General features: G+C 46.0%; 1 protein-coding gene across 4 annotated transcripts in view; it reads right to left on the bottom strand.

Annotated features, from left to right (window-relative positions):
• The window catches only part of SASH1 (SAM and SH3 domain containing 1), a 186,733-nt gene that overhangs the window by 5,760 nt on the left and 159,089 nt on the right, over nucleotides 1-21,884 (bottom strand). For all 4 annotated transcript variants that reach the window (XM_040627934.1, XM_040627935.1, XM_040627936.1 and 1 more), the window contains 6 exons: nucleotides 18,880-19,015; nucleotides 17,928-18,097; nucleotides 16,992-17,201; nucleotides 16,090-16,240; nucleotides 11,629-11,742; nucleotides 168-1,279 (listed from right to left, as the gene is read on the bottom strand). In XM_040627934.1, coding sequence (XP_040483868.1) covers nucleotides 168-1,279; nucleotides 11,629-11,742; nucleotides 16,090-16,240; nucleotides 16,992-17,201; nucleotides 17,928-18,097; nucleotides 18,880-19,015 — 1,893 coding nt within the window. The remainder of the gene's footprint in view (nucleotides 1-167; nucleotides 1,280-11,628; nucleotides 11,743-16,089; nucleotides 16,241-16,991; nucleotides 17,202-17,927; nucleotides 18,098-18,879; nucleotides 19,016-21,884) is intronic.

The raw sequence follows: 21,884 nt of genomic DNA, 5'->3' as shown, positions 1-21,884 counted from the left end.
TTGGGTTTCATCTGGATGTGGCTCCCATTCATCCCAGCGCCTGGCAGCAGAGGGCCCAGCTCGGGGCTCCTGTCTCCCCCCCCCGTGTCAAAGGGGCCCCTGCTGCCAGGCCAGCTCTGTGGGGCTGCCTGACTTAAAGCAGCAGAGGCCCGTAAGGACTTTGGTACCTTATCAGAATAGGGCTCCTCAGTGAGATCGATGCCTTCAGCCCGTAACTTGTTTTCTGTGAGCATTTCCAGATCCATTCCCCGAGCGCAGGAGACCTTCCTGGTCAGAGCCGGGCCCAGCTTCACGCCGTGCTCCTGGAGGCTTGTGCTCTCCGGGAGCTCGGACAGCCAGGGCGGTGGCCGTGCGCTCGGCGGGCTGCCAGGCTCCTGTCCTGAGGGAGGCCTGGAAGCCTGAGGTGAGTGACAGTCACTGGGGCTGCCCTTCTTCACGGGAAGGCTTGGCGCGTCGGGGCCAGGAAGGCTAGGGTGGAGTCCGTTGGCCAGGCGCTCTCGGCTTTTCTTGGCAGGGACAGGCGGAGGCTGGGCGGGGTGCTTGGCCTGCACTCTTGCCTCGGGGCCCCTCTGCTCGGCATCTAAGCCTTCTTTGGTGCCCGGGGGGTGACAGGTTCCTTCAAACTCGAGTCCTTTCCTGTGGCCCTCAAGAGGCGTCCTTGTTAAACTGTGTTTGACTCCAGGGGGCTGGGCATCGTAGTTTCGGGGCGAACACGGAGGAGGTGATGTGCCACGGGAAGAGGCTGCGATTGAGCCGTCCAGTTTCTTAGTAGCCGTCTTCTGAGGTTCAGAAAATCTCTTGCTTTGGGTCAGTAGCAGTGCATTGTCAACAGCAGGATCTCGTCTGGGGCTTTGAACCTTCGTGATGGAGGGGGTTGTCTTTTGTGGCACTTGCGGTACAGTCTGAGGGGAGGGGTCTGTCGCCTCGCCAGGCACATCCTTCTCAGTAGCAGGCTCTCCTTGAAGGTCATCCAGGGAATGGGATCGGGGCCAAGTTTCCACGGTCTGGGGGCCCTCCAGGGTCTCACAGCTCCGACAGATGGAAACAGGGAGGCTTCTTCGGTTTTTGTTCAGACCAGTCCCGCACGGCTGGTCACAGCACTTGGAAGCGCGAGGGGGCAGGCCGCTGCCCAGCCGGCCCTCCTCCCCCTGCTTCAGTGCGTCCGCCGACTTGGTTAAAGGCAGGGTCGGGTAGTTGCCCAGCTGATTCCTGTTGAAAGACTTTAAGCTGGACTCCGTTGACGACTTGACAGAGAGAAGGCCAGGCTTCCGAGTCTTGCCTGTGAGACAAGGAAATATTTTACAGTCATTTAAAAAAAAAAACCAAAAAACAAAAACCCAAATCAAAGTAATGTGCTGACGTAATTGAACTCTCCGACTCCTGTGTCCCATTGTTGAGTTATCCTAAGGACAGAAAAATCACTATTATGACATTGGGTGATAGAGGGTTATTAAGTCCCTATTTTTATTTTTAGAAAGAATTCTCAGACTTATTAATGGACTCATAGAGACTGAAATTAATTGTCGTGACGAAAAGAAATAGGCTGTGTCAGGCGGTAAAATAAATCTAGGCCTAATGTCTGTTCCTAGCTGCAATCAGTGTAGAAGAGGTTAGATCATCCGTACCCCGTTTAGAAAGCACACGATGGCATTTCTGTTTAGGGAGAACAATTTCCTAAGATCAGGGTTGCAAAGGGCTGTGGACTGAATTCTGTCAGTGTGCCCCCTAGTTCACTGGTGACCACGGGACTCTCGAAGTACACCTCCTGCTAAGTTCTCCCCTCTTACTGGCTTGGTGGTGTTTGTGAAGTAAATGCATCCTAGGAACAGTCAGCCAACCTTGGTACAAGTAAGTAAACAAGCTTCACTGAGTATTTTGACTGAGGCGATCTATAAAATACTGATATGGCTCTAATCTCCAGGGGGCAACAGCCCTGGTTAAAATCAACTGTCAGGCTGGCAACTTATTATTAGGCAGATGTCATCTACTAATTTGATGGCTGTTAGTTGAGGTCAACTGCTAGTATTGCTTGATACCTGAGGACTTACTTTGTGTGGTCAGGAACTGTGCTAAATGCTTCGTTTTCATCAGTGCTTGTACACATACACACATCCCATGATTAACTGTCCTTTGCTATATTTTGGCTAATCCCATGTTTGATGTGTGCTCTGACGATGGGCTGAAATGGCCGAGGAGAAAACCCCCAGATAATCCTGTTATTCCAGGCTGACAGAAAAAGATAAAAATTGTAAACCCACGTCAGGTTTGGAAGGTACAAAGAAATGGCAGGCTGTACTCTCTGAAAGACCATTATCTTGTAACTAAAGGCTTTCTTCCCAGTCTATTATTTCAGTAAACATTTCTAATGAAATACTTTAATTTAGAATTTTGACATGTCCCCATTAAGTACTCTCAGCCGTTCAATAAAAAGGCAGTAAGGAGAAATCAGGGGGTGGATGGATGTGATTAGGAAGGAGGAGTAGGGATGGTGCCCACTCTAAGAATCTGGATATGGACACTTCCGGGTAAATGAAATTCTCTCATAAAACCTCTGTGTGCGCGCTGTACACTCGAGGGGAAAGGAACAAGGAGAAAAGGCCAGGGCACTGGGACATTACTACTGGATTGGCCATTATTGGCAGAGAAAACCAGATTCCTTCCAAGATTCCAGTTTTCTACCAAACTCACTCTAATTCCAAGCTGATACTACTAAATGTATGATGTCAGGCATAACTCCAGACACTAAGACTGATGGATAAGAATGGGAGCCGCCTCAACCAGACTTACTAATGGCCCCATCCTTTTAATCAGACACAAATCAACATGTGAAGTATTTTGCACTTGGCAAAGCAGAGGCATTGTCAAATGGCCTCAGTCCTCCCTTCCGGATAATAACGTGAGGCCTCAGCCCCTATCTGCCTGTGTGTCAGCAACATGCTAAGCACTGTAGGGTATTATTTCATCGCAAAATGGAGAATGTTAGCCCAGTGTTACTCCTAAGTATACTAACCAGGGTCCCATTTTATTAGTCATTGCAGATAAAATGGAAAAGGGAAATACTTCTTCATAAAGCATATCCTGCTAAACCTAAAGTGTAAAAATCGGTTAAAACAAAAAATTTTTTTTTTAAAGGTTTTATTTATTTATTCATTCGACAGAGATAGAGACAGCCAGCGAGAGAGGGAACACAAGCAGGGCAGTGGGAGAGGAAGAAGCAGGCTCATAGCGGAGGAGCCTGATGTGGGGCTTGATCCCATAACGCCGGGATCACGCCCTGAGCCGAAGGCAGACGCTTAACCGCTGTGCCACCCAGGCACCCCAAAACAAAAAATTCTTAAGGCTGTTTTAGTATAAATTTTAGATATATGGCTTTCCTTCCCTTTAACAGTTCATAGAAACTGTGAGTCTAGATTATACTTCCACATTCTCCTTATACTGGAAAGATCCCTGAAGTGACCTTGCAGGTGAAGTATGGCTTGCCAGTGTCTATCGCTCCTTAGCAAGTACACCTGGATTCTTTTGAGCATTAAGTCTGCCAGTGTTATCTGTGAAATCCTTACAATCCAAGAACAGCTTGGAGAATGAAATTCCTGAAAATGTTTGGATATGGAAAGGTTATTAACAGGAAAGAAAAAGCCTTCAGGACTTACAGGAGGACTTAGATGTTTACTGGAATTCGGGAGTCGCTGTGCCCCAGCGCTCTAGGTGGCGGGTTCTCTAGGGTTCAATCATAGTTCCCGGTGTACAGTACAATGATTCAATGATTCCATACACTTCTAAGCACTCAAGTGTACTGTTTATCCCCTTTATCTCTTTCACCCATCTTCCCACCCTCCTCCCCTTTCTCTGTATTTAAGTCTCTCCCTGTTCGTTTTGTTTCTTAAATTCCACATATGAGTGAAATCATATGCTATTTGTCTTTCTCTGAGTGATTTATTTCACTTAGCATTATAGCCTTTAGGTCCATTCATGTTGCTGCAAATGGCAATATTTTATTCTTTTTTTATGGCTAAGACCACATTGTGTACATACATAGCACATCTTCTTTATCCGTCAGTGGACATGGGTTGCGTGCGTATCTTGGCTATTGTAAATAATACTGCAATGAGCATAGGAGTGCAAATATCTATTCAAATTAGTGTTTTCATTTTCTTTGGGTAAATACCCAGTGGTGAAATTACTGGATCACATGGTAATTCTACTTTTAATATTTTTTTAAAGATTTATTTATTTTAGAAAGAGAACATGAGCAGGGGGAGGGGCAAAGGGAAAGCAGCAGACTCCCCTCTGAGCATAGAGCCTGACTTGGGGCTCCATTCCACCACCCCGAGATCATGACCTGAGGCAAAATCAAGAGTTGGATGCTTAACCAACTGAGCCACCCAGGCACCCCTCCTCTTGAACTGGTAGAATTCACCTGTGAAGCCATCTGGTCCTGGACTTTTCTTGGTTGAGAGTTGTTTTTTGTTTTTTTTTTTTTAATTTAATTTTTTACTTTTTTTAAGAGACAGAGCACCTGTGCATGTGCAAGTCAGGGAGGAAGGGAAAGAGAGAATCTTAAGCAGGCTCCACGCTCAGCATGGAGGCCCATGCGGGGCTGGATATCACAACCCTGAGATCATGACCTGAGCCGAAATCAAGAGTCAGATGCTTAACAGACTGACCCACCCAGGTGCCCCTTGTTGAGAGTTTGTTTTGTTTTTTTAAATTACTGATTCAATGTCATTACTAGTAGCATTGTTGATGGTATAGTGGTGAGCAAAACTGCCTTCCAATTTCATTGCTAGTAAGTGGTCTATTCAAATTTTCTATTTCTTTCTGATTCAGTCTTGGAAGGTTGGGTTTCTAGGTTGTCCAATTTGTTGGCATATAATTTTTCATAATCTTTTATCCTTTGTATTTCTGTGGTATCAGTTCTTTCTCTTTCATTTCTGATTTGAGTCCTCTCTTTTTGATGAGTATGGAGAAAGATTTATCAATTTTCTTGATCTTTTCAAAGAACCAGCTCCTGATTCTATCTGTTCCATTTTTTTAGTCTCTATTTCATTTATTTCTGCTCTAACCTTTGTTTCCTCTACTGGGCTTTCTTCTTCTTTGTCTGGCTCCTTTAGATATAAGGTTAGGTTGTTGGAGATTTTTCCTACTTCTTGAGGTAGGCCTGTGTTGCTATAAACTCCCCTCTTAGAACAGCTTTTGCTGCATCCCAAAGATTTTGGACCATTGTGTTTTCATTTTCATTTGTCTCTATGTATTTGCTGATTTCCTCTTTGATTTCTTGACTGACTCATTTGTTGTTTAATAGCATGTTATTTAGCTTTCATGTATCTGTGTTCTTTCCGGATTTTTTCTTGTGATTGATTTCCAGTTTGATACCTTTGTGGTTGGAAAAGATGCCTGATATCATTTCAACCTGTTTGTGAATTTGTTGAGACTTCTTTTGTGGCCTAACATGTGATCTGTTCTGCAGAATGTTCCGATGTTCTGTGCACTTGAATGTGTATTCTGTTTTTGGGTGGAATGTTCTGAATGTATCTGTTAGGTCCATCTGACTCAATGTGTCATTCAAAACCACTGTTTCCTTGTTGGTTTTCTGTCTAGATAATCTATGCATCAACATAAGTAGGGTGTTCAAGTCCCCTACTATTTTCGTATTACTGCCAATTTCTTCCTTTATGTCTGTTAATATTGCTTTATATACCCAGGTGCTCCCATGTTGGGTGCATAAATATTTGCAATTGTTATATACTCTTACTGGATTGTTCCTTTTATCATATGTAGTGCTCTTCTTTGTATCTTGTTACACTGTTGATTTTAAAGTCTATTTGTTCCAATATAAATATTGCTACACTAGCTTTCTTTTCACTTCCATTTGCATGGTAAATGTTTTTCTATCCTTTCACTTTCACTCTGTATGTGTCTAGGTCTGAAATAAGTCTCTTGTAGGTAGCATATAAATGGGTCTTTCTTTTTTATATTAAGTTACCCCATGTCTTTTGATTGGAGCATTTAGTCCATTTACATTCAAAGTAATTATTGGGGTGCCTGGGTGGCTCAGTTGGTTAAGTATGTGCCTTTGGCTGAGGTCGTGATCCCAGGGTGCTGGGATCGAGCCCCATGTCGGGCTCGCTTGCTCAGCAGGGAGTCTGCTTCTCCCTCTGCCCCACAACCACTTGTGCCTGCTCTCATTCTCTCAAATAAATACTTATTGCCATTTTGTTACTTGTTTTACAGTTGTTTTAGTTCTTCTCTGTTCCTTTCTTCTCTTAATCTCTTCCTTTGTGGTTTGATAGCCTTCTCTAGTGATGTGCCTCGATTCCTTTCCCCTTATTTTTACATATCTATTACAGGTTTTTGATTTGTGGTTACCATTAGTTTGATACATAACGTCCCATGCACAGAGCAGTCTATATTGACAGTCACTTAAGTTTGAAATCATTCTAAAAGCACTAAATTTTGACTCGCCCCCCCAACCCCATGTTTTATGTATATGATATCATATATTACATCTTATTTTGTGAACCATTTGATTTTTACAGATAAAATTGATTTTACTGCTTTTGTGCTTTAACTTCAGTACTGATTTTATAAGTGATTGATCTACTTTTATGTTTGTATTTACCTGTGAAATTTTTTCCTTTCATAATTTTCTTACTCCTGATTATGGTGTTTCCTTTTCACTCAAAGAATTCCCTTTAGTGTTTCTTATAAGGCTGGTTTAGTGGTGATAAACTCCTTTAACTTCTGTTTGTCTGGGAAGTACTTTATCTCTCCTGCTATTCTGAATAATAGCCTTGCTGGGTAGGGTATTCTTGGTTGCAAGTTTTGTTTTGTTTCCTTTCAGCGCTTTGAATGTATCATGCCACTCCCGTCTGGCCCCTGCAATGTTTCTGTTGAAAAATCAGCTGATACAGCCTTATGGGGTTTTCCTTATATATTAACAACTGTTCGCTCTTGCTGCTTTAAAAATTCTTTGTCACTATTTTTTGCCAATTATTACATGTCTTGGTGTGGACCTCCTTAGGACTGATTTTGCTGGGGGCTCTCTCTGTCTTCTGGATCTGGACATCTGTTTCCTTCCCCAGATTCGGGAAGTTTTCAACTACTATTTCTTAAAATCAATTTTCTGCCCCCTTTTCTCTCTCCTCCTGGCATCCCTATAATGCGAAGTTATTACACTTGATTATGTCACTGAGTTCCCTTAACCTGTTCTCATTTTTTCGATGTTCAGCCTGGTTGCTTTCCAGTACTGTCTTCCAGCTAGCTGATCATTCTTTGCCTCTTCTAATCTACTGATTCCCTCTGGTGTATTTTTGTTATTGAGTTCATCTCTGGTTCTTTTTCATATTCTATCTTTGTTGAAGGTCTGAGGTCCTCCACTCTTCTCAAATCCAGTAAGTATCTTTATGACCATTATTTTGAATTCTTCATCAGACATATTGCTTAACTGTTTCATTTAGCTCTTTGGCTGTGGTTTTGCCCTTTCATTTGGGACATATTCTTCTGTCTCCTTATTTTGTCTAACTCTGCATTTGTTTCTGATTAATAGGAAAGTCAGTTATGTCTCCTTATGTAACCTTATGAAGAAGAGGTTCCGTGGTCCCCTGTTCACCTCAGCCAGGAGCTTCAGGGGTGTCTTTTGTGTGGACTGCGTGTACCCTACTCTTGTGGCTGAGCCTCATTTGCCTTTAGTCCAGTTGGCGGCTGTGGTCCACTATGCCTGTTGTGGGTGGATTTGGTCCCCATGCTGAGTCCATCTGGGGTGGTCATGGGTTTGCAGTTGGGATGGTGCTGGCAGAAGACCAGATGCCTGCCCTCAGCCCGTTTGCAAGGGCTGCTGTCACACTCAGCTGCAGGGTGCTCTCCCCATGTTGTCCAGAGAAGCTTTTGTTGGTGGGCAGGGCTGGCAGTCAGGCCAGATGCCTGCCAGCGCTGCAGATGCATTGATCCGTAGGGCACTCACCCTGCACCGCTGGTTGTAAGGTTTGGCTGCTTCGACTGAGTGTACTGGGGTTTGGATTATCTTCCCCTCTCTGTGGGGCAGGAGTCACTTTGCAGAGGCAACAGTCCCTGCCAGGGCTGCTTCTAGGAGGCCCGGCAAGATCCGCTTTGGAGGGAGTCCTGTCAACTGAGGTGGTCTGGATGGGGCAAGTCCACAGGAGAACACGGGGGCAGGGTGTGTGGTGTTAGCAAGGGTGGTGGAGAGAGTGTTCACCCGGTTTCCTGCAGGTGGTCCAGGTGGGAGTGGAGACAATGGCACCAGCCGGCTGTTGTTCTTGGAGAAGTCTCCTAAAGATCCCTGTCTCTCCAGCACCCATTCTGAGATGAGTAAACCAATCTGCACACACACCCCAGGGGCTTTTCAAACTGCTGCCTTTATGCTGTATCTCGACAGGCTTGTTGAGGACTATTTCCTATCCCCCTCAGCTCTCCAGGAGCTGAGCCACTGATTTTTAAAGTAGCTGGAGTTAAGCCTAGCTGGTTATTAAAAACCCGCAAACTCGAGACCCACTGGTTTTCAAAGCCATCTTCCATCGCAGGTCCCCCAGTCTGTTCTCAGGTGCTTGCGGTGTCCCTCCTGTTTGTTTGTGGTTAGTCTCTCCAGAGTTCGGTTCCTGACCATGCCTCCACCCCTCCCACCTTTTTGATACATCCTTCTCTCGAGAGTTAACTGGAAAGTCTGTTTTGCCCATCTTTGGGTGGTTTTCTGGGTTGGAGGCACTGATGTGGCTGTTACTAGTTGTGTCTATGGGAAAAGGTGAGTTTAGGGGCCTCGTACTCTGCTGTCTTCCCAGAAGTCCTCTAGGTGGGTTTTCAGTCCCATCTTAACTGAGGCTGCTGTAACACTAGGGTTTCAGGAGAACCACTATCTTCCCAAATTGATGAAACACTTCAGTAGAGTTCATGGATCAAATTTTGAGGTCCCCAAAATGCTCATTAGAATTGCGATCAGGGTGAGGTGAGGAAAGAGCCTGGGGGCGCATAGGTGGAGGTAAGTACCTGAGAGTGAGTACCTCTTTGAAGTCTGCACCCTGCCCATTCGCTCCCCCCACTCTCGTCCTGGTTTTAGAGCCCGTAACGGTTTGTTTAAATTCTGACCTACAGTAAGAAACACATTTTACATTCAGCAAGTACACACACATGTGCACAGAGAGACATACACATTGAACCAAAGATTACAAGTAATGGTATCAGTCCTACCTTTGGAATGCACCGTGGTATTTTCTATTCTATTTTCTTTTACGAAACTGCTATTCATGACCCTCTAAACTGATTCTACAATCCACTAATGAATTGCAACCTGTAGTTTAAAAAGCTTTGCTTCACTAGGTGCTCAATATTTTAACAGATGGGCTACTTGAGAATTCCAGTGGCAGCTAAAAACTATCAACCCTGGGCATTTTTCACAATGGTCTTCCTGTGTTCTGTCAACAGAACTTCAGGGAAGTCTGGGGGCCACAACAGGAAGCCAGAGCTACCCAGGGTAAAACAGGATGCACTGGACCCCATTTAACGTAAGCTGCATGTTTGAGACAAGGAGGCCTCCTGAAATTCCCTACTGACTGCCTCCCCGTTAGGATGGGGGGGGCGGCGGGGGGGAGACACAAGATGCTTGGCCTTCAGGTCACCCTCCACCTCAGTAATTGCTCTGCACTCAGGCCAGACCCTGGAGGCAGAGGCCTTGACGATACTGCTGCTTTTGTGACCCTGATGGATGGTCTACCTGGGAAATTGTTTTCCTCAAGGACCTACTAGCTCCCAACACTCAAATGCTGGTTTGTACTGTGAAGAGAAAAGGACGTGGGAGACGCACAAGTTAGGTTTTACAGCTGCAGGTATTTGGGATACAATTTATTTACCTCACACGGCAGACAGGAGGAGCAGAGTAGAGACTGACTACGGACTAAGAGGAGAGGTCAGATGATTGCCAAGTACCTAATGGTAACAGATTCCTCCTTTTTCAGAAAATCGTACTTTTAAAATCAGGTATTTTCAAAGCAAGAGTATCCTTTTTACTGAAGCTTCATTTATAAAAAGATCAAAGCCGAAGTGTAGAGGTGCCTCAAGGCCAAGGCCAGGTAGGCCCCACCCTGTATGTGGCTGCCAAGCCCCTGGGGGCCCCGAGGCATGCAGGACGCCGCAGACCAAGGCTTATGGGCTGCCTAACAAGCACTGGCTCCTTTAAACCCACCTCACATTCATCCCTGCAGTCAATGAAAATACTTTCCTAGTGAGAACTAGAACAGCTTGCTTTAAGATTTGAATTGGGGGGGGGGTGTAGCAGAGATACCACGTTCTTAACAGTCAAGTGGACCAGGAAGAAAAGATGGGGGATAAAAAAAGTCACACTGACTTTGAAAACATCTTGCTTTTAAAGTGCTTTTTGGTGTGAGTGGTGGACTTCTGGCAGTTTTATCCTTGCTCGTATACTGTCCTGCTGCTTTTCCAAGTGAAATTTATGGCTGATCCTGTTGTTCCAAAACCTATCTATCGAACATCTTCTGTGTGCGTGTAATTATGAAGGGTCTATTATAAGTGGAGCGCAGATTCAGACCGTGTTTGTCATTTGCAGTGAGTCTGGCACTCCATACTCCCAATAACGCCAAAAACATATTCTCTAATATTCCAGTGAGGAGACCATGCGTGGGCCTGGCCGACTGATGTGAAGTCTGGGGACATAACACGGAGCCCCAGTCATGCTCTCTGAGGGAGAAGGAAGTACCATATTAGATGTAGGTAGTTGGGGGATATCTAGCTAGCCTGAAGTTTTGAGATTTAAAAAAAAAAAAAAAAAAACCAGAATTGTAGTATTTTAAGATAGAACCCTATACCCTGTATTTATTCAGAGATGTAGCTTCCACGGAAAGGAAGCAGAGGCCGTTTGGATAAAGTCAGTCTTTTCACTCACTTCAGAATGAATGCAGATGTTTGTGCACTGTCCTCTTTGACGCACTACAGAATCCATCTGTTCATCAAAGGAGTGCCTGCGACCGTGATCCTCAAGAGAATAAGCCTGCTCCACTGGGCAGTGTCCCAACACCAAGGGCCGCCACACTTGGGCTGACTGCCCAGTTCATGGTCCAGGTCTAATAAATGCTAGGTATTAACATGTCATTACACTTAGAACAATCTGTGAGAAAGAAAGTCATTTACTACTTCAGTGATGAGGGGGCTCAGAGATATGAAGTCACCTGACCAAAATCTTGGGCTTATAAATGCTCTCTTCAGGGTTCAGACCCCCAGGACCAGGACTTCTGGTTCTAGACCCCACTGCTCTTTTCATGATCTACCCTGTGGCTCAGGTGCTAAGAGCTTCAGGGCAACGGGAAGTTGAGGGTCCTTTCTCTGACACACAAGTGTCTTACACTCTCCATTTATGTGCGAACTGGGATGGACGATTGAGGAGATCACTATACTCAATTCTCAATTCTCAAAAACATCTGTTGCCTAGTTTCTTGAGAGACGCTCAGGCTTTTTAAGAATCTTAATTAAGCACCAGTAATCCTGGAAAAATTCTCCCTATTACCAGTAGCCCCAAAAGCATTTCTCGGGCTGAGGAAGAAAGAGTCATAAATGACCCAAGTGGCTTGCTTATGAAGGCGCACTCGTAATTATCTGTGTGGCCATTACCGTGTTCCAGGTTCTCACTGCTCTCATAGCATCCCGAGTCTCTCGGAGAGCATCCACTCAAGCCCGGGCTGTCCATCAGCAGCTTCTCCTGGGAGCCTGACTGGTCACTATTACCTAGAGAAGGTAAACACACAGCACAGAATCATAAAGGGAAGGGAAAGCACAGGTTTCAGAGTCAACCAAATCTTTATTTTATCCTGCTATCCCCAAACGTTTTTAAGCCTTCAACTTCTGGAAGAGAACTGTTTTAAAGTGAATGAAATAAAAAGGAATGGAGGAGAGCAGAACATATTTTGTATAAGGTATAATAAATATGGTATTATTCAGGTGGAGATAATAAATTCATGGTTTAGTGATAATTTCAGAGGTGATGATAAATTGAGAGGGAGAGTATGTAGCTGCAGGTTGTGTCTTTCCAGTTACCCAGAGGGTGACTCTGGCTTCGGGCCAGTCAGGAAGGAGAATTCAGAGCACTGTGTGAGCAGTCAGGGAAGCTTTCTGAGAGATGGTACCGTGGACTGGAAGCCAAGAGTTAATAGCCCCTTTCACAAGCAGGTTACCTTAAGATTTGTCTTCCAAGTTATTTGGCAATTTGGAATTTGGAAGCCAATGTGAAAGTAAGTGGTAAATGAAATACTGAATTTTATTACAATCTGGGAGCATTCTTAGGTCTTGGTGACAAGTGCTGGCTCTTATGTTCTCTCAACAGGAGTAAAGCTGGCAGATGGGGACGTGAACCCCTAACCTGATGGGGGCACACGTTAAATCCTTTTTGTTGTTTGTTTGTGGTGTTAGAAGGTTTTCTTTCCTCTCTCTGTGTTTGGGGTCAGCATTTCTAGTGCCTGTACACAAAAGTAAGACAGGGAAAGTTCAGGAAGCCCCTAACTTGGACAGAGAGCCATGGACACTCTTCATGTGGGTGTCTGAAAGAACCCTCTGAAGAGAAGTACCTGGTGTTGCTGTCCAGGGAAAGTGCCTGAAGTCAGTCACATAAGAAATAAGGGGGAGGGGACTTCATCACCCACGTGTGGGTCGTCACCCACACATTCTATGAAGAGGGCACATAAGGCCTTACATGGGAGCGAGGTTACATGAAGAACATCTCTGTATGACTACGCAGAGAAAGTACTTGGTCACATAAAACAGAAACCAAGAAAACATTTTCTGTATAAATGGCTTTATTTTCCTTTCTCTTCACTGCCCCTCCCCTGACCACATACATAAAGAAAAAAAAAAAAAAAAACCAGAAATGTGATGCCGTTTTTTAGGTCATTAAAAAACAGGAAGGCAGATGACTGCCATTCCGCAGTGTGCCAACTGTCCCTCTTGCCCGCTCTCCATTTCCTGTTTGCATTTCTCAAAAGGAAAGCGTTTTCTGACACTAATCATGGCAGAGTAAGCCCTTAAAGAAGAACCTCAAATTAAGAAGTGCTATTTTTTTAAAAGACTAATGAAAAATTAATTGGAAGCACAACAGCAAAACCTTCACCTTCCCCCACACAAAAAGTAGAACATTCTAGAGTGATGTCCTCATTATGTGGAAGAGTCTGTGGATTTGAAGTAGCCTTTGTCCTCGTCTAGTATGTTATTTAGGAAAATGATACATGTAAAATGAAGGCCTTGAGCTATCAGTTACAACCCAGGAAGAGGAATCAATGTAGTTTGTCCTTGGCGAGACTGTTCAGTGCACTGCCTCAGCCAAAACAGACTCCAAAGTGCTGACCAACGGGAATAAAAGAGAACACTTGTCCCCATCAGTGTATGAAAATGCAGACTGTGCCTGCAGGGCTGCCAGCCTCACCAGACACAGCCAGGGTACCTGAAGCTGGGGGGGAGAAGGGATGCCTCACACTGTCTGAAAGCCAGTTCAGAGGATACAGTCTGAACTGTTGAGGGGCTGTGGTCACTTCCTGAAAGATCCATTCAGCAGCTACTTAGCAAGACTCCAACTATCATCAAGTTTAGGAAAAGCCCCTAACACTAAAATCCAGTATTGACCAAGTAACTCACTCTCCTTCATTAGGGAGAGCTCTTAGATGGTCTGCAGATTCAAGGCCATATCCTTTCCCCCACTTACTAGCATGAATGCCAAGGTATAAAGGAGAAGAGAGAAGGTGAGCTTGAACCATAATAGTTCTCATAGTCAAATAAGCTCGGAGGACTGGGTTTGGAGGGCTGAAACCCCGTTTGGGCCTGAAGGGACTCTGGGTTAAAGTCCTCCCCCATCTCACATAGACACAGGGAGGAAAAATATGCTAAGACAGGGAGATAGTCAAACATCAGAAGATGCTTGTGCATAAGGACACATGCCACTTTCTGGAGTGCAGTTACCTCGGGAAGGAAGAGGGAATGGGATTCTTGGATAGCAGGCCTTTCAATGAGCTTGTAACGGTTCCTTGTATTTCTTTAAAAAAGAATTGAAGCAAATATGCTAAAATGTTAGCTTTAGTTGGATTTAAGAAGTAGCTATGTGGATTTGTTTTTTCTCTGTACTTTTTTCTGTATATTAGAAATAATTGCCAATTAAAATTCTTATTAAAATAATTTAAAAAGAGTTTTTATTTGGCGTGCCCAGGACAGTGGTTTTGCTGTCAGTGTAGGAAATGCTATCAGACAGTCTTTTCCGAATGGAACCCTGTACGAAGGCCTGCATTCCCCACGACCGATGCGCAATGAGAGAGACTGGTAGGTCTGACTGCCAAGCGAAGCTCTTGGGGGTGGCTGAGCTAGAAGGTCTGCCAGATCTCAGTAGATCTCTGGATCGGTCTAGAGCATAGAAATTTAGCTTGACAGAAATCTGTGGTGTCCTTTAGGTTATCAGTTACTTCCTAAACACAATTTAACTGCACTGAATGTAAAATCTTATAATCCGAGGATAGGTCTGGACCCAGACAGTTGGCACTCATTGGCACCTCGGAGCCCCCAAAGCCTTTGTTTGAGAACCAGGAAAAGGAAGGGCTATTTTATGCATTAGGGATAGTCTAAGCAAGGGCATCGCATAGACTGGAAGTGATATTTAGAAAGAAGCAGAGAGCCCTCCTTAGACTTCTGAGTATGCATCACGATAGGCAGATTCCCTGCTATGAAATATTCCCTGGTGCAAACCTCAGGACATGCTCCTGGGAGGGGCGATGAATCTGAGCCAATGTGGCAGGAAAGAGACTAAGCGCAGATCCATCCTGTCTTATCCTCAGGGTTTAGCTCCGCTCCTCCTGTGCTCTGAATGCTACAGGAACGTAATGGATAGGGTTTGTAAACCAGCTGTTCTCGGTGGCTGAGGAAGAGCAAATGAGCTATTTTATAGAGCAGATGTGGTCCAGGAGAGTAGATGATTTAACATTAATTGACATTAATATAGCTGGCTGGCCACACCAGGCACTGGGCCAGGAGGCTCTCTGTCCACAGCCTGGCCACACGCCCCCTTCCTCGAGAGACAGCTCCCCTACCAAAGAGACCTGGCTATAAGGTAGTATTAACTATGGAGCACAGTTCTCTTCAAATCTATCCCTGAAGGCAGTCTGTTTATCTAGGGTTCAGACATCTAGCTGATGGTGTGTGGTCCTCTATGTTTATCACTTAATTTAGAGGGTGGACCGATTAAGCAGAGTGAATTTAACTCTACTGACTCACTCGCTTCCATGTCTCTTGGGCCTGATACATTCAGTAATGTTTCCCCCTCCCCCACCATTAACCATGGTTTTGGTTTGTCTTTTAGCAACAGAAATGCTATTCGCTGGGGATGCAGAGCACTTGAAAGAAAATGCATTTGAATTCAATAACTAGAAAGGATACTCCCCTCGTGATGAATAATTTCAGGGGTATTTTTGGTGTCAGACTGAAGAATAAAGAGCAAGATAACACTAGGTTAATGGAGCAGAGGATACAGTGTATTCAAACAGACTTCATAAAAGCTGCGAGCTTACTGAACTCTGCCCATGGACTATAAAAATGAGCTCTTGCCTCGGCTGAGAATGTGCAATACGGAATTCTCTGCTCTCCATATTCACCTCCAGTATTTCCTGCTGCTTCAGTGGAAGCTGATGAATGTCACTGATTCATTAACCCTCCCATTCGACAAGGAAACGACTTCAGAGTGCTTTGAGAAGGGACTGACCCGGGGCCGGGGAGGACTCCCAGCGCGTCGGCCTCCACGATGACCTGCTGCGGCTGCGCAGCCCAGAGTGCCAGAGGGGGCCTCTGCCGTGTGAGAACACGTAACTCCCTTCTCAATCACTGCTCTCAGTGACCTAGAAACCTGCCAGGAAAGGGACCAGCAGTAAGGTTTTCTTTTGCTCTTCCCTCAACCAGAAGGGCTACATGGGGAATTTATGCCTTTGTGCCATATGCCAGAACACAAGACAGATGCTAGCTTTGGACAGAGGAGGACCAAAGGAGTGACTCTAGGGACCCGAGTGTGCGGCTGATCTAACGAGGGACCCCTGGGTGCTGGGAGGAACTTACTGTCGTATTCCTGCAACAGCTCCACTGCTGTCAAGAGAACAGCCCTGTGTTCCGGGTCCCTGATGTTTAACTCATCCAAGTCTTCCTCCTCCAGGAGCTTAAAGGTGTCCAGGTCTTCGTACCCATTGAACAGGAAAGTGGGCATGTGCTCCTGTGAGGGAAGGAACACGCCGGTGAGTCAGCAAGCTCGGCTTCATGGTACGTGACCAGCACCAGCCTCAAACCCCTGAACTCCTTCCACAGTCCCTTTCATCTAACTGGAAGACGGGTAACGATCATTTATAACCTCCTCTGTACCCCCCAGTCGCAGAGCCCGGCAGGCAGGCAGGGCGTCTCATTCACCACAGGTGAAGGAGATATGGACTCCATGGGCGTGCGTTTGAATTGCTCCTCTGCCCTGACTGACGCCTTTAATGCCACACAGCGAACTGGGGAAGGCACATCTCTTTCATGTACAGAGCTACTGAAATCCACTCAAAGCCCTGTGATTTCCTCAGGAGCAAGAGACTTTGCAAGGAGGAAACAATCTACTTCTGTGGGCCCAGTGTGCTAGGTCCTGGGAGTAACTGGGTGGGGGTGTGTGCGGCTCACAGCCTGGGCAGCCGAGGGAGCAGGTCCGGGAGTTTGTGCTCACAGCCCCTCCTGGGACTAGCCTGAAGCTCACAGCTCTCTGAAAGCTGTTCTTGGGGCTCGTAGCACACTTAGCCCCGGGACTTGTGCAGTCCCCCCCAGCAAGGGTCAGCGGCAGCATTAGCATACTGGTACCTCTTTCTGTAGAGTACCGGATACTCATCCTAGTAACGGTTTGCTCTGCTCCTCTTCCCTGAAAGTGCCCTTGCTTAATTTAGGAAAAGGAGAAGGCAGTAGGGTGCCACGCGTGACTAGAATGGAAAGAAACTGACTTTCAGGTTGATCCGATCAAGGAGATCTTCCACAGATTTGGGCTGGGGTGGTCTTCCTTTTCTCCTCCTCCTGGTGGGGCGCTTGGGCTTCTCTTCTTCCTCATTTAGCACATCTACGTAGATGAACTTGAATGTGCCAACCTTGTTGTTTAACAGACCCATCCAGGTGCCCATGGGTGGCTTGCTGATTATATCAATGATGTCTCCTTTCTGTGGCCCAGGGAACAAAGATCTTTCCATTAGATCCATCTCTAGGCATGAACCATGCATCAGTTAGATATGTTCATCACGCAGATGGGAAACTACTGAAGACCAGAATCAGGGTTCTACAAATCACTATACATAACTGGGAGCGTGGCAGAGCGCCAGATTCCATGCAGGCCTGAGGTCTCCTACCCTCCACCCCCCTGCACCATGAGACGAAGTGTGGCTCAGGTCTTCCTTGGTGCTTATGAGTAGGTGGGCACCTGGGACGCCTGGCCGTCATCCAGAGCTCCTACTTCCTAGAGAAAGAAAGATTTCCCACCAACCAAATGCTACGTGATCCCTGTTCTGGAACTGCTTCATACATTGTGTGCAATTCCATCTGTCCCGTTAAACATCACTGGTCAGTCACAAAGAGAAGAAGGTAAGGTTTCTTCAGCTGGACAAAGAAACTGGAGGGTGGAGGGCAACAGGAATTCTAAAAGGAAGCTGAGGTCACAGGTAAGGGCTGGGGGATAAGGTGGTGATGACAGAGGAGTAACACAAGATCCACCTTTGTCCTAAATGCTAGCTAGGTCTCTGTTTTGTTTTCCTGTACAGAGGAGACCACTTTATCACCGTAGCCAAGTTACTGGCCAGTACGCACCACAAGAGCCCAGCATTCAACAGCAAGGAAAACAGACGATCTCTTAAAGCCACAAAGAGCCGGCTTGAGGCCAGGTGGAGACCTACCTTGAGCTTGAGCGAGTCTGTGTCATAGGGACTAGGCGTGAAGTCGGTGTGCACCCTGGCGCGCCCACAGAAGGGGCCCCGGTAGGGGGGCTCCTCATCATCACCGTCTTCGGACTTGACACTCTCCCTGTTGCTGGTCGAGGAATCCGTGGTGCTTACTGTCTGACCGCCTGCACAGGAAAAATAGGGACAAGGGTAAATGCAGATTCCCTGCGCGGCAAAGCTTAAAGGCACGAAAGGTGTCGCGGGTCAGAAACTAGGGGACAGGCCACAGCGTATGTCAGGACCGTAGCAGGCCTAGGTTAGGAGACCAGGGGACTGAATTTTCTATTAACCCTAATCAACCACCTAAGTAGACTGGGGACTCCGGGTGACAACAGACTCCCTAATGGAGGACACAAGAAGCCTTCCACAGTCGTAGCCTCTCCGGCTTACTGTTTTACCCCATTTTACAGATGAGGAAACTCAGAGAAGTCAAGGAACTTGCCCAAGGCCAGTTGCTTTGAAAATGGTGCTTTAAATTGCTCTCCCCCGCCCCCCCGCCCTTGCCCCATACCACTCAGCTGACACCCCTGTGAGTCGTGGAGTGGTTGAATGGCACCTGTTACGTGTGACATTTCTAATTCTCTCTTCCCCCATCTCTTTTTTTGTTGGTCATTTCATGAACCTTTCCCCTTAACTTGTTCTTCTCCGTTCTCCAGATCCTTCCTCTGAGGTGCTTTCTCTCTTTTCTCCAATCCAAATTCATCACAGCCTCTTTTGCGCCCCTGCTGTACCTCTGCTCTTGAACAAATAGGACTCCTGGCCCACATCTTTTGCAGGTCTGTCTCTAATAGCACCCTGAGGGTCGGAACTTGGTCTGACTCATCTTTAAATTGCCTGACTCTGACACTCAGGAAAAGGCTGATCTTGACTCTAGCTGCAATCACGTATAATGACAAACCAGACATACTCATCGAGCTCTGCCCACTCAGAGAACTGCGCAGACTCTCTACGGAACCTCCGGCTTTGAGCTTGGGCTTGTCCATGTGTTCACTGTCCGGCTGTGAAGATGGAGGGGAGCCAGGCATTCCATCGAGGCCTGAGTCCTGAAATGGGTTTCAACAAAATTAAGTTGCATCAGAGTGGATGGGTGTCCTTTTATGATTTGAGGCAATTTAGCCCTCCGCTAAATCAATCGCATCCATTTTCATACCCATATTTGATTCTGTACCCAATATCCTCCTCCTTTTTAATCTATACCCTTGCTGAAGTTTAGAGTTGTGGCTCATGTAACTCAATCATTTTTCATGCTCAAGTAGATACTCTTGAAGTCTCCAACAAAAACCTATCTACCTCTGAGAACATTTCACTGAAGGCTTAGAGACTTCTAGCATCGTCTCTAGGCCAGTGATAAAGCTGGAGTTCGAATGCAGATCAAGTACAATCTATCAGAAAAACACCTAAAAAAGGGGGGGAAAAAAAGGCCAGATTCTTTTTCTGTTTATATGAATTCTTGAAATTAGCTAATGAAATAATTCAGAATACAGATACATAGCAAAAATACTTTTTTTTTGGTCTATAATAAAATGTCTGTGTGTCACCATTTGGTTTTTGCTTCTTTTGTGTGTGGTTAGGAGAAAGCTCTGAGGTCCCTTTGGGTCAGAGCGCTGACCGGAGTGACTCAGCAGTACTCTTCCCCGTCGGGGTGGCCGTGTAGCATCGGCTCGGCAGAGCTCACTCGCACGCACGAGTACAGCACGCTCACGTGGCTGATGGTGCTCTACGGACAGACGGGACCGTGCTTCACAAAGTCTGCAGTCAGAACGGTCTACTTGCCAGAACAGACCACTTGCTGGCATATTACATAGCCACGTGAGCACAAAACCATCTAAACGAAACCTGTTATTTACATGCTGCCGAATCAGCAGAAGGGCTTTAACGCGACTCTGCGGGTCCTGTAAACACTGAAGGACAACAGTCCTGGCAGCCCGATCTAACATTTCTTAAAAGTCAGCTCTATGCCCACCGTGGGGCTTGACTCATGACCCTGAGGTCAGGAGTCCCATTGCTCTCCGGACTGAGCCAGCCAGGCCGCCCCCAAAACACATCTGTGCTTCACATCTAAGCAAAGTGAACAAACCACCTCAAAAACAACTACAGACAGAGGTGTCATCACTGAGAAGTAACCGAAGCGGCCAACTGCGGATTCCCGCACACATTCTCCTTCCTCTTTCTGAATCCTCAAAGAAGTCATCTGGCCAGTTATCTTTTTTTAACACTTCTGAAAACACGCATGTTGAGAAACAGCAATGTGGAATATACGTCTCTGATACTGTATGTCCTCAAACGCTTTTACTAACGTATTCACCATATACTTACTGATTCCCTATAAGAACAGGAGCTATTCCAGGGGCCGGGCACACAGCAAAGATCTTTACCGTAACGGTTGATATTTCTACTAAAATGTTCAAAACCAAAACCCTCCAACATTCGTTTTCTCTCTCAGGCATTATACTGATCATTTATTCCTTTTTCCCCCCACTTACGTGAAATGACTGCTTTAAAAAAGAGAACTAAGCCTACAAGCCTGCTGTATGGTAAGATTATAGAAAACGGCTCAAAATGACATTAAAGTTCTACGCTCCGGATCTGTAAAGCAGAACCCCACTAAGAATGTAACTGTACAGGAGCTTGTAGGGGATGTTGGAATTCATGGGAAAAGCAAACTAAATGAAGGGTTTGAACTTGACGGTGCTGCGGTCAGTGAGTGGCATGATGGCCGCTTCATAGGAGAGCGCACAGTTCGCCTCTTTGCTGGGCAGAAAGAGAGAACTGCCGTTGCCCCCAAGCCCAGGGGGCAAACAAGGAAAATAATCGTGGAGAGAAGACATACAGGAGGCAGCGCCGACTTGCCCTGGAGGTCTAACAAGCCAGAATGTCTCAGCCCAAGCACTGTCAGCATGTCGGATGTATGACTACTGTGGGGAGCTGTTGTAAAATGTTTACCCGCATCCCCATTCTCTCTCCACTAGATGCCAGTAGCAGCCTTGCCGCCCCACCCCCACCCCACCGGGCTGCAACTGTCAAAAATAGCCCCAGTTGCCCTGGGACTGGAGGGGAAACAAAATCCTCCGCTCCCCCATGAGAACCACTGTAATATGCTGAAGCCACTGTGTGGGCTTTGTCTGAATCCCAGTGCAGACCACTGGTTAGCTGGTAGGTGGTCAGGGATTCAAACAGGGAGATGCTTGAATGTTAGCTTACTATGTCCACCAGAGGGCAGCAGCTGAGCAAAAATGTCTGCCTTGCCTGTTTTTATTTGGTAGATAAAGCAGCGTAGACAAACCTCTCATACACAGGTGCTTCAACAGACTACAAAATGAATGCTGAAAGGTGCAAATGGTCAAAATCACCTCAAGGCCCAGCTCTCCAAATGCCTTTCTTCCCTCCACCCACACAATTAGGACAGGGACTAGTCAGGTTTCTCCTGATGAAATTACACAACTGGAGAGGGTCTATGCTGTGCTGTCTTAATGGCCACAGGGAGGCCCAGTCAGTGAAAACGTCCCTGCAGAAACGACCTCTTGTGCACAGCCCTGCAGCCAGAAGACTTTCCGAGTCTACTTGCTATGAGCTTTTTGAGCAAATTTTGCTACGCTTTTTTTTTAAGTCTGCTAAGGAAACTCGAGTGTCTTTTTTTAGCTTTGATTCTGGTAACACCCATTTTGTAGCAAGGAATATTTCCACAAATAAAATTCATCGCTCATGGCCCTAAGGAATAATCGTTTCTTCACAAGTCTTTTTCTCGTGCGTCCATAAAAGACAGGGCCCCAATCGTGGATCCCCAACACTGAGCATGGACCCCTCTAAGCGCTTTGTAAACATTTACTGAATCTTTGAATAAATTCTATTGAACTTCCGTGTCCATGAACTAAGCATGGTCCTAGAGCCTGGTTAATACCCATGCATCGTATT

The sequence above is a fragment of the Ursus maritimus genome, unplaced genomic scaffold (assembly GCF_017311325.1).
Source record: "Ursus maritimus isolate PB19 unplaced genomic scaffold, ASM1731132v1 scaffold_13, whole genome shotgun sequence".
Lineage (NCBI taxonomy): Eukaryota > Metazoa > Chordata > Mammalia > Carnivora > Ursidae > Ursus > Ursus maritimus.
Note: the sequence above shows the minus strand (reverse complement) of the source record. Positions and strands in the feature narration are given on the sequence as shown.